Source organism: Peromyscus californicus, unplaced genomic scaffold, assembly GCF_007827085.1.
Source record: "Peromyscus californicus insignis strain IS unplaced genomic scaffold, ASM782708v3 Scaffold_4__1_contigs__length_199733344, whole genome shotgun sequence".
Lineage (NCBI taxonomy): Eukaryota > Metazoa > Chordata > Mammalia > Rodentia > Cricetidae > Peromyscus > Peromyscus californicus.
In genome coordinates, this window is record NW_026294562.1 from 30129095 (window position 1) to 30142135 (window position 13041).

General features: G+C 40.8%; 1 protein-coding gene across 5 annotated transcripts in view; it reads left to right on the forward strand.

Annotated features, from left to right (window-relative positions):
- The window catches only part of Asah2 (N-acylsphingosine amidohydrolase 2), a 112135-nt gene that overhangs the window by 55193 nt on the left and 43901 nt on the right, over nucleotides 1-13041 (forward strand). For all 5 annotated transcript variants that reach the window (XM_052713171.1, XM_052713168.1, XM_052713166.1 and 2 more), the window contains 3 exons: nucleotides 745-921; nucleotides 1841-1968; nucleotides 3286-3363. In XM_052713171.1, coding sequence (XP_052569131.1) covers nucleotides 745-921; nucleotides 1841-1968; nucleotides 3286-3363 — 383 coding nt within the window. The remainder of the gene's footprint in view (nucleotides 1-744; nucleotides 922-1840; nucleotides 1969-3285; nucleotides 3364-13041) is intronic.

Genomic DNA, 13041 nt, shown 5'->3' on the forward strand with positions numbered 1-13041 from the left:
TCCTGTAGACCAACAAGTGCAGCAGTCTGTGTCAGGGAACAGAGAATCCCTCATCTTGCAAAGTGAGACTGAGGCCTTTGGAGAGTCTGTTCCCTGTGTCTGGGATGCTTTTCCTGGAGGTAGCATAAGCAGCGTCTTTTCTTTCCTCTAAACACCTGCCCAGCAGAGGCTCTCTTTACTGCTATTCACTGTTTTTCTTACCCTGCAATGTTTTCCTGCACAGAGTTCATCACTATGTGGTCTAACAGTACATGATTATTTTTGTATTTCTCTTTCCTTATAATAAAACACCTTCGAGGTTCAAACTTACTATATTTCTGTCTGTGAGAAATATTAGATTTTGAAAGAGGAATAGATAAGAGTTCTGGTTAGAGAGACTTGGACCTGGAGTTTGGTCTCTGCTACTCCTTAGATAAGCAGGGAAAATTAACTTTTGTATATCAGTGTTCTCAGTTGAAAAATGAGGTTAGTAATAACTACTTTGGGGGTTGCTATGAATATTTTAAATAATACAGTGTACATAAAATATGGTAGCCAATGCTATGCTAGCACATAGCAAGACCCTACAAAATGTTAGCGTCTTCTGCCATCATTGCGCTTGTTACTGTGATGAGCAGCTTGGAGGGAGGGGCCATCAGGAAGGGAAGTGGGCGGGCCAGACCAGTGCTTGAGCTCTTCAGAACCCTCTTTCCTGCTGAGATGCCATAGGATTCTTTTTAGTTCTATGTTTTGCTTCCCTTCTAGGTCCTGAAGAGACTACAGAGTAAATATGGCTCCCTGTATCGAAGAGACAACGTCATCCTGAGTGGCACTCACACACACTCAGCTCCAGCGGGATTTTTCCAATACACACTCTATATACTAGCCAGCGAAGGGTTCAGCAATCGAACCTTTCAGTACCTGGTGTCTGGCATCGTGAAGGTAGGTGGAGAGCGCCCTGGTAGCTGCGGTTTACCATTCTCAGGGATGCTTCAGGACTGGTTTAGTGTGACACAGAGGAATTCCCTGGAGGACTGGGGTCTGAGTTCACTTTTGGTACCTACCTTTCTTCCTCTTTCCCGATGTTACCAGAGGCTGGTCTGCGTCTTTTCAGGGTTTTTTTTTTTTTTTTTTTTTGCCTTTCAGATTTAGTCTTTCTCTTATTTTTTTTTTCCTACAAAATTAAACCCACATGCAGAGAGTCAGCTGACAAAGGCAGGCTTTTCTTTACAATATTTTTATACTGTATTTAGCAATGTGTTAAAGGTTTATGAAATAAATGTCATGGTTTATAAGGAATACTAATTATAAAAGAACCCAGTGAAGTAGATTGGGAAATATATACTATACACCTTAGTGGGAGTATAGTTTGTTTTGTGAACTTTTGTTTTAGTATGTGTGAGTTAATATATACTAAGTTGCAGTAAAAATGTCTACTTCACTGTGGCTCCCAGTTAAAAATGACTGAAAACAAAGAGGATGATGAGGTTGAGGGGAAAGTTGAATGCTTGTGTGATAATACATTTTGTTCCAGAATGGTAGGCGTCAAGTCTTCCATTTTGGCCCTAAAATGTAAAATTTTTCATGAACCCAGCAGTTCGAAGAGCCCAAGAGATGAACCTCTCGTGGGGTGTGGTTTTTAAGTACCAATCATCCTTACCATTGCACACTTCCCTTATTTCAACCTCAAAGGCCGTTTCTGCTTACCTCCAGAATGACACTGGCCCTGTGATTCTCCAGTCTACCTATAGTGGGGGCACATTAGAAACAATGGAGGCTGTGTCAGTGAGGTCTTCTGTTGGTATCATCTCCACAAAGATGCATAAACTTGCAATTCTTTGTTTATTTTTTGAACTTTCAGAGCATTGAGATAGCACACACAAATCTTAAACCAGGCAAAATCTTTATCAACAAAGGAGATGTTGCTGGTGTGCAGATCAACCGAAGCCCCTCTTCTTACCTACAGAACCCAGCGTCAGAGAGAGCGAGGTGAGTGGGAATTGTCAAGATAGTGTGGCTCTATCTTCTTCACTGAACAGCAGTAAAATCTAAGGTCAGAGTTGGTAAGTCGTGGAGTGTAGTGGGATCCCAGGAGAGTATTAAAGAAAACAACTTTAACATGTTTGTCTCAGGCAAGAACAAACAAGAAGTGAATGTAGAGACAGACATCAATTCTTTTCACCATCTCCGCACACAGTTGTCCATGGGAAACCCTGTGGAGGCTGGAACGATGGTGGGCCCTGCAGAGAGCTATTATTTTCTACTGTGTAGCCTTGCAAGTCTTCTCACCTCAGTTTGTTGGGTCTCAGTTTCTCTGCCTATAAAATGGAGACTTCAACGCGCAAAGCACATCATTTAATGAGCAGGGTTTATTCTATTTTATTTTATTATGTGTTGTTCGGAAGCATCATCTTAACCTACCTGAGCTGAGCAAGGAAGGATGAGAGAGAATTTGGGGAAAGAACCAGATATAACACAATCACAACTAAATGGAGCAGCCAATGGACGTGAGGGCTCTGTGTTTTTTAGAGTGATGAACCAGGCTTATGAATGATGAGAAGACATACATGGATACTGTGGCAGCGTACAGTGACATCTCACCTCTAACTCAACTGCTTCACAGCTTACATTTGCATAGTTTCCAAAACTACTTATTTTTAGAAGTTATAATCTGACTTCCCTTGAAAAGTTGGAGAATTCTGAAGTTTCAGGTCTTGACTGACCTTGGTTTGCAATCTCTGTGTCCTTCTGAAGAGAGTCTATTGAAAATTGATATTGGTGGACATTTCAAACGCAAATCCTGTTTGTTAGAAACACATCCATGTTATACAGCACCATGCATATGGTATGAAAAAGTATTTTATCTTCTGTTAGTTGATCTAGTGCTCCTCCCACTGATCATAATTGTAAACTCGTATTTAGCTGAGGAATGAGTTATCGGCTGCAGTGTAGGGCTGCTCTTTACTGTGGAGTTCACTAAGAGGCATTAAATTTTATTTATTTATTATTTTTGTGTGTGTGCATGTGCGTGTGTACATGCACACATGTGCATATGTGTACTGAGAGCACTCATGCCACAGCATGTATGTGGCAGCCAGAGTACAACTTCTGGGAGCTGGGTCTCCCCTTTCTCCTTTATGAGTTCTGGAGACCAAACTCACGTCTTCAGGCTTGCCTGGCTAGCGCCTTTATCCACAGAGCCATCTCAACCCACCCCTATTTTGTTAGTTTTTCTGTCTGCTTCTATTGTCGGTATTCTGTCAGTCAGTCTCTAACTCTGACCAAGTGTCTTTGTTTTGCTGACAGGTATTCTTCAAACACAGACACAGAAATGGTAGTCTTGAAAATGGTGGATTTGAATGGAGAAGACTTGGGCCTTATCAGGTAATCCATCCTCTTTCCCTCCCTCCCTCCCTCCCTCCCTCCCCCTATATTAGTGTCTTTTCATAATTACAGAGAGAATAAAAAGAGACTAGATGAGCAGCATCAAGTGCTGAGAATTAGTTGTGTGGTTAGAAGTTCAGCCTTGACATCAGGCACAACTGAATTCAGCCATGAGACCTTGGACATGGTTCTTAGCCTCTAAGGATTGAGCATGTCACTTGTGAATTAATGAATAGAAGGATGACTCAGGTGAGGGATTTTAGTGGTAATCTCAGCGTGTGTGCATTTGTCTCATGATAGAAAGACCAGTAAAGTTGTTTTGTTTTGGTTTTCATGGTGCTAGAGATGGAACCTGGGGTCTTAGGCTGCACCACTAGCCTTTAAGGTTTTGAGACAGGATCTTATTATATAGCTCAGGTTGGCTTAAACTTGCTGTGTAGCCCAGGTTGGCCATGAACTAGCCATACTCTTGCCTCAGCCTACTAAGTGCTGGTGTGTGCTATCATGGCTAGCAAGATAGTAAAATGTCATTGTTTATCACTTATCAAGATCTAAACTGTGAACTTCTGTGATATATTTTCCTAAAAAAATAAAGTTTAATGAAGGACAATGCCCACTAGGGATAGAAGCTGAGATAACATCACCCAAGGCTGGAGAAGAGGCAAAATTGCAGCTTAGCCCAGATTTTGACACAATTTTGTCAGGAAAGCATACCTAGTTTTCTTTAAAGAGAAGGCATTTGTCTTCATATGCCATTCTGCTCACTGCAATTGAACTGATTTCGTAATTGAGTAGGTAGTCTAGCATTGGTTTAGACACCTTGACCTTTGGACTTATGAAAATGCCCTCAGAAAGTTTCTGGGAATACTTGGTGCTATAGTCAAATGTCTTGGGTTACCTCTGGGCTGTCATATTCTCATCCATTTGACTTTAGAGATCCATTATGTGACTGTTCTCTCTCAAACATACTATGGGCTAACATGAGTCCTTCAATAGACTCAACAGGAGGTAAAATAGACAAATGACCATAAGATAAAGAAGATGGATCAGAACTGTTGTGTTCATTAAGGAATGATGTATGAATTAATGAATTGTGTTCATTAATGCTGAAAGGCATTGGGGAATATGGCACTGGGTTATCTCAAGAGCATTCCTTGAACTGACCTAGGAAGGAGTCAAGGATTTCTCAGGGAGACTTGAAGAACAGTGAGTTGGGTTGGCGTGTGTGTGTGTCCAGGACAGGGTGTGGAAGGGAAGTGAACTTCAAACTCTAGTTGAAGAGCATGTTGGTATGAACTGTTTAGGAGAGGATAGGCACAAGAACATGCACCTCCAATTACTTTTACAGAGTAACTCACAACTGGTGGGCAGGGGGCCTTGCCTTTACTCTTTCTGTTTAGCGCTTGGCTGAATGATTGAAGTCATTTTCAACTTTCTCTTACTAGTTCTGAATCATTCAGCAATGGCACCAGGCAACTAAAACAGCTAGCTTTGGGGCCAAGATGTTCTGTGCTGCTTTATACATCACTCTATTGCAGATCTGAAAGTCCAAGGTCAACTGTCAAGATCTTAGCAAAGCTTCTCCATCTGCTATCCTTGACATCCTGCATTAACTTACTATTGTTTCCATGCTACCATACGCTCTTTTTGATGTAACTGTTCCTGCCCCATAGTGATAACTGTCCTTTGAGTACATTAAAAATGATCAAAAACATGATCATAGACATAGCCACTCTTCCCATAGAACCTGAAGCCCACTGGTGGGAACAGAAGGCCTTTAAGTAGCATAAAATACACATAAAATGATTGGGCTAAAATGCCAATAATTATGTAATTAAATTATAACTGGCTTCCATGTTTAGAAAGGAATCAGTATGGGTCTTTCTTAAAGGAATTTGACCCTGTCAGAAAGCTCGGAGAACATTTCCCTGGGGAATTACCAATGGGACTGAAAACTGAAGACTGTTAACTGGCAAAACGGAGGACGTGAGGGATATTTAGTGTGCGTGAAGTGCATGCTGTCCCATTGGAACAACTGATAGGCTATCTTGATGTCCAGAGACCAGAGGACAAAGGGACAGGGTGTGTGAGACAGAGTCACAGATTAGATACAAAGTAAAGATTTTTTTATCTTGGCCAGGGTAGTAACATACCTCTCATCCCAGTACTCAGGAAGCAGTCCAAAGTTTCAGCCTGGTCTACATACTGAGACTTTGTTTCTAAAAGCCAAACTAAAAACAAAACCAAAATAAAAGAGCAACAAAACCAGGAGAAATTTGGGGTTAAGACCAAGAGAATGGAAAATCATTAAAGCATTTTAATCTGAGGTCGGGGACTGTTGAAGAGTTAGGAAGAGTGGGGACCTGAGCAAGGAAACAAAGTTGTATGAGTCAAACCGGTCCCAAAGCCACACAAAATTCCGTAACTGTTAGCCTCCATTGCTCTGGCTGATCCCTGCCCCCACCACCAAGCAAAAGCACTAAGTGATTTTCCTCCAGACAGAGAGAGCATGTTTGGGGTGTTCTGAGCCATGAATTAAAATACAAAGTGTGCGGTACACGTGAGTGAAATCTACTTGACAGATTCTGGAAGTCACACCTGTCTATCATTCAGTGCAGGAAATAGGACTGAGAGAATCCTGATGTCAGAGCATGTGAGCGAAGAAAAGGAAAACCATGTTTTTTCTTTTTTCAAACAAAACACAAGGGGATAGCCTGAGTGCCAGTTCTGGAGAGTGACAGGACCAACCCTTCCTGCCACTCATGGCTGGGCGTGGCAGAAGGGACAATTTGGACTTCTCTCAGGCATGATACAAGGGAACAAGCTTGAGTTTGCCTTCTTTCCCTTTGCTCCCTCCCTCTCTTCTCTTCCCTAGTGCCCCCATCCTTCCCTAGCCTCTCCCCTTTGTTAGCCCCTTTTCTTTCCTACCCCCCTTTCCCCCCTTTCCCCCCTGTGAACGGTTGCTCCTTGCCTTCTATTTTGTGTTTTGCAAATCCTTTAATTCTTATAAAAAGGGACCTGGTAAGGAACATTTTAGAAACAAGAGTATGAAAGTGTGAAAGCCCTTGGAATAATTTGTGTAAGAACCTTGCAAAGTCCAGTGTGTGGAAGTGCCCAAATGATGTGGCCTTGTAGGACTCAGAGACATGGCGTGCTTGTGTAAATCTTGAGTGTGTGAGTTATATATGGTCGTCTATGGTCATGACTGTGTAAGTCACAGTGCTTAATTAATTGTCTGTTCTCAGTAACACTCTTTTTTATACCCTGTCTCCTTCCTGCTCTGTTCACTTGATATTACTCAAATAGTGAATGCTAAAATTTCAGCGGCAAGCTTTTCAAGAAACCATTTTTAAAATATTGAAACAGGGTCCTATATGTCTCTCTGTCCTCAAATGCACGATGCTCCCGGCTCAGGTTCCCCAGTGCTAGAAACACAGGCATTTGCCACCATGGCTTAGTTTACTAACCTGTCTCCATCTTGTCTTTTTTTTTTTCTCTCCATTTCACATCATGCTTGTTTCTCCACCAGCGTTATCTCTGCTTCGGGAAGCTCTGATCCCTGTCCCTATGGGTCCTTTCTGTCCTGTCCTTTCTGAGTTGCTCTGAAAGTCACCACTGGCTCTCTGCCCGGATCTTCCATCTGGGCTTTGTTCTTCTCGAGTGAACTCAAGATGACTGTGTGCCTCCTGCTAGGCCTGGTACATCTTCTTGGAAAGGGAAGGTACTTGATAAGGCCTCTCAGATTCCAAAGTAATAACCCTTGACTGATACCACACCCTGTGTCTCAGCTTTGGAAAACAAAACTATAAAAAGCATCTGGCAGAAGACCTTGAACTTACTTGATTGTGGAGTACCTGCAAAGTTCTTTTTTTTTTTTTAAAGCTTTCTTTTTATTTATTCTTTGTGTCTTTTTTTTTTTAAATTTTACAATACAATTCAGTTCTACATATCAGCCACGGATTCCCTTGTTCTCCCCCCTCCCGCCCCCTCCCCTTCCCCCCAGCCCACCTCCCATTCCCACCTCCTCCAGGGCAAAGCCTCCCCCGAGGACTGAGATCAACCTGGTAGACTCAATCCAGGCAGGTCCAGTCCCCTCCTCCCAGGCTGAGCCAAGGGACCCTGCATAAGCCCCAGGTTTCAAACAGCCAACTCATGCAATGAGCACAGGACCCGGTCCCACTGCCTGGATGCCTCCCAAACAGATCAAGCCAATCAACTGTCTCACCCATTCAGAGGGCCTGATCCAGTTGGGGGCCCCTCAGAGATCTCCCATGCTCATGGACAGGCAGGACTAACAGTAAAAATGGCAATTTTACCAAAAGCAATCTATAGATTCAATGCAATCCCCATCAAAGTACCAACACAATTCTTCACAGACCTGCAAAGTTCTTAACCAGAAGGAATCTGTGGGGTTATTTCTTTTTCCAATCCAATTTTTGTTTTTCAGAATGTGTATAAAATGTGTTCACTATTTAAAAAAAATGAAAAATTTAGGAATGTAGACAGGAAAAATAAAAACAACCATACAATTATCCCACCATAAGCCCACTGTTAATCTTCCCATACAAAAACAATTGTAAACAGATACAATGTGAATGAAAGAACATGTACTAGGGTGATGCTTATTTGCTTTCACTCGCTAAACATACCATGAAAAATATCAAGATGCTAAGTTCTCACTCTGAGATGGTCAAACAGATTGCTGGTTGCTTGTTTGCTTTTGTGGCAACCCTCTTCATATCTCAAATACTTTTTGGCCTCAACGTCTGTGCAGTTTTATTAAATATAATTAATTCAGCTCTTTGCAGGGTAGAAATCTCAATGTATTTTTAAAAATCATTTTTCAATCTTTGTTCTTTTGTTTGAGGGTGCTGCTTAGAAACTTTTTTTTTTGAGACAGGGTTTCTTTGTGTAGCCTTGAGCCTTGGCGTGCGCCACCTCCGCCAGGCCATTTTTGTTTTATACCTGACAATCTCCATCTTCCCACAGGTGGGTTCAATCTGTTTTCAGATATTGATCATTCTACATCTGGCCTTTAGTGTGTCTCCCACTGTGTGTGATTTACTTCTTGAATTCAATACTTTGTTCCTGTCCCATCTCTCACTTTTGGATTAGTAGAGATTTAAAGCCTCCTTTTACAGGGCAGATTTTAGTTTTCAGTGATACCACCCAGGGTGACAGTGTCTCTTGTTTCAAAACACCTAACCAATCCCCGTTAATAAGCCAGAAGTACTTTTCTAGCCCTGGTCCTGTTATTTTAGCAGTGATGTTGTTCCAGTACTGGCCATAGCTTCCTGTTATTTAAAAGACTTTCATAACCATACAGTTTTCAAATTGTAAACTCCAAGGAAAAAAATGTTAAATAAAAATCATCTGTTAATCTTGAGGATTGGAGTTAACTTCTATGATCATTTTGTGGCATAGTCATTTAAACTTTTGATAAACATGCTAGAAATTCTTTACTTTATAAGATGGGATTTTATTATATTTTAAGTTTTGCTTATGTTTTTCATTTAGCAATACCTTCTGTTTCAGTATTAATGTTTTTTATATTACCATTTTATAATTATTTCATGATATTTCATAACGCATTCCATTATATCTTGCAATTCAAGTGTAAACATCACATTATGTAGAAATATACTTGACTAGTCATCGGGGGTAACAACTCTTCAGCAAATTGCATTTGCCAGAGATTTCTCTCAGCTATTTCCTTGAATTTGGAACCTTGAGCCAAAGGATTTCTCTCAACTATTTCCTTGAATTTGGAACCTTGAGCCAAAGGATTTCTCTCAACTATTTCCTTGAATTTGGAACCCTGAGCCAAAGGATTTCTCTCAACTATTTCCTTGAAGTTGGAACCCTGAGCCAAGAGATTTCTCTCAGCTATTTCCTTGAAGTTGGAACCCTGAGCCAAGGGAATACTGAACTTCAAAGCTTTAACTATGCATTGCCAAAGAGCCTCTGGGACGGTTCCCTTCTTTAGGCCCCTGCTGTAAAGGTGAGCAGACTGTTGTTTCTCAGACTCCTGCTAGTCCTGGTGGTGTCACCCATCACAATGTTTGCCAAAAACAGACTTAGGAAAATCAAAGCTCTAGCTATTGTTTTCCTTTGAATTTCTACAATTCCTAGTTAGGCTGAACTGTCAAAGAACACTGTGGTTGATGCTTTCCTGTTTTTCTTTTGTCCATGTCTTGGTCATACTATGAAGGTAGAGTTTTGTTTGTCCTTACTTCATGCAGTCCGCCCCAAAAGTGTCTCCCCAATATCATTACAGCAAAGACCTTTCTTGGGCAGGATCTTTGAGGTTGAAGAAAGAGATGGTTGAGAACATTCATCTCTTCTTGGGTGCAGTGATGGTGAAATACTTCTGAGGATGCTCTCCACCAGTAAATCCAGAAAATCTCCTTTGGCTGCAGGTCACTGTCTTTTCTCTATCTGAGCATTTTAGAAAGATTCAGGTTCCATTTGGGTTAGATTATGATCCGAGTAATGCTTCCAGTATAATTCAATGAGATATCTTTTCTTCTCTTTCCCCAAAAATTTCCAGTGGGGTGAGGTAAGAAGGATTATAAGGAGGTGACCCAGGTATGTTCATTACAATGATTTATGTTAACTATCACAACAGGCAGAACATGAAACTCCAGTAGCTTAACATAGTGAAGGTTTGTGGAAATCTAGAGGATTGGTTGGTCCATCTGCAAGCATGTCATTAGTCAGAACTGTTCACATGCCCCACCCTTCAAGTCAGCGTGGGAAATTGATGTGCGTATGGGTATTTAATAAGCATCCAATCTCTGCCACTAGAGGGCAGAGTTTCCTCATTTAAGCATTTCATGCTCATCTATTGGCTTAATGTACGTGGGCTGCAGGTGTGATTCATCCACTGTTTATTTTAACATTGCACTAATACTATTAGTCCCATGAGTATTTATGCTCACAGAATTTTATGTTTTCTTCACGACCACCATCATCAGAACATCAATAGTACCATCAATGCCATGATGATGATCATATATTCCATTCTTACTATAGGCCAGTCTTGGTGCTAAGTACTTTACTTGTGTTAGTTCCTGTAATTGTCAAGTGCTTGAGGTAGATATTACTGTTGTGATTTTTGTTATAGATATGAAATATTGCAGTTCAAATAGATGAATAGTGTCTCACTCTAGAGTTGGTATTCTTAGCCACTCATATATATGTGTGTGTTGTATGTGAGTGTCTCCGGGATGCTAATCACAGATAAAAAGGACTTCAAGTAACAGAAGTTTGTTCTTTCATACATCAAGAGACCAGAAGTCCTAAATCAAGGCATTGACAGGGTTAACGCCTTCCTTTGTGGGAGAATCCGTGCAGTGCTGTTCTTAGCTTATTTATAGTGGTTGCCATCAATCCTTGACTTCTTTCTCACCTTGTGAACACACCACTCCAGGCTGCCTCCATCCTCATATTACTTTTCTCTTTGGGCTTTAGGCATCACTTTTTGTTATTGTTCGTTTGTTTATTTGTTTTGTTTTTTCTCCTCTTAAATATCATCGATTAGATTTAGGGCCCATGTTAAGCAGGTATGATCTTATTCAAGCTTTACTTTGATTATGAACCCATGATAGTTTTTTTTTTTGTATTGTTCCCTCAAAAAGTTCCCATCTCCCCATTAAACTCCATGAGTACAACCTTTGAATGTACTAACACCATTCTGTTTCCTTGTCTGTGGACATTTAGGCTGGATAGGGACTACAGCTAGCACAGAGGCCTTTGCAAGATATCTCATCAAGCCATCCTTTTTCTCTGGACTGACTGAGGTACCTGGCTCAATGAACTGAGCAGCCACTGAAATTATGTTCCTGGTGACCCAATGTCTGTACCTCCTACATAGGGTACAGTTTATACAACGTTTATTCATTAGGCCCAGAACTGTGAATGGAACTTGTGGTAGACTTGCCATTTGTTTTAGAATATTTAAGAGTTTTTCAAAGCAGGGAACACATTTTGTATTCAATCCTTGGCTCTAGGGACCTTCCTCCTTCAATATCTTATTCATACAGTGGAAAAACTTAATTATACTAGTCCACCTTATTATTCTGCTTATTTATTTATAAATTCAGTTGAAATCTATTGTTTTTCAGACCTGGAATTTTGTAGTAAACTTTGCAGTGAAGTGGTTTGTAGTGGGAGGGGTCTCTGGTTTTGCTCACTCTCTTGATTGTCTTGCACTGACCTGAAGAGAGTTTCGTGTCCTTCCTTACAGCTTGGTGTGACAGCACCCTGGTTTTTAAAGTGTTTATCATCAGGAACACATCCATCCTTTTATGTCTTCATTAAGCTCCTTCTGAGAAACCAAGTCTTTCCTCTACTCTTTGGAACTTTGCTTTGGAAAATATTATTTTGAACAGATAAAGTGAATTGTACCATGACCTTTTAAAATTAATGTGACCAGTTCTTTGTATGTGTTTATCAATATTCACCACTGCCATAGTACCTTAGATGTTGTGACATGCCCAACATTTTAACTGCACACATTTCAAAGGGAAGAGAAAGAAATATATTTTCTTTTTTTTTCAGTTCAAATAACATTTTGTGTACTTATTTGCAAGTGAGCAATTGATTTTTCTAAGCCGTAAAGTAGATGAAATAAATAAATTAAATCTGTAGTCTAATCAGGAGAAGTCCTTAGCATTTGATTTCCTCATAGACATTATTAGTATGTGTAATTGTGATTTCCTTGGTGTGGAAAACACACCCAAATGTGAGTTCCTTGGGAATTTGCACAATAGCAGTTACACTTTGGGCTTCCAAGGACTTGACTTTGATGGACTGAGTTGTCCAGTGGCTCCTCCTCTTTGCTCAGGTTCTTCTGCTCTGGCCCCTAACCACCAACCCATTTTCTGAACACAACTTTTCACATTTGTAGCCTTTCAGGCACTATTTTCTTTACGTCTTCTCTCCTGAGTCCTTGACCGCACTTCAACTCAGCCTTGATGACAAGTTCATACATTCCATCCTTTCTGAAGCATTTCCCAAGGCGAGATGATGCCCCCTTTTGAATGAGCCAGGGAATGAACAGAGGGGAAAGAACCAGTGTGTCACAGTGGGGACCTGGGTTCACAGTCCTGCTTCTGGATGTGTGACTGTGAACTTGGCCAGGCGGAGACTTAGTTTACTAATTTTAAAATGAAGATATTAATTGTTTCTGACTAAAGATGTATTTGAAGTTTTTATTAGAACATAGGAGATCACAGTCAACATTGAGAGAATTGTTCTGTGTGTTTTCTTCAGTTGTATAGTGGTAGAATCTGGCTTACCTCATTGTGAGCAGACCAAATGTCAATATTTTGGATGAGAAACCATGAGCCTGCTGTGACCATCACTAATTTATTTCTTCCAAATCCAATAAATAAAATGCTAAAACAGCAAAATCCACCTAATAGGGAAATGGTGGATTTGAATTTATTTTGTGTTTTAAGAAAAAGATGGAAACTGAGAGGAGGGACAGATGGAGGGAGAGAGAGAGGGGAAGGAAGAGAGGAGGGAGGAGAGGGGAGGGTGGCAAGGGAGACGAAGGGAGAGATCAGGGCAGGGTTTCCTCAAACATAGAATCTTGCAAGTGGCTTCTAGAGGGTGATCTTAGGGTGTTTTCAGTGTCTACACTTTGGCACAGTGGTTAGTAGACATCTTGGG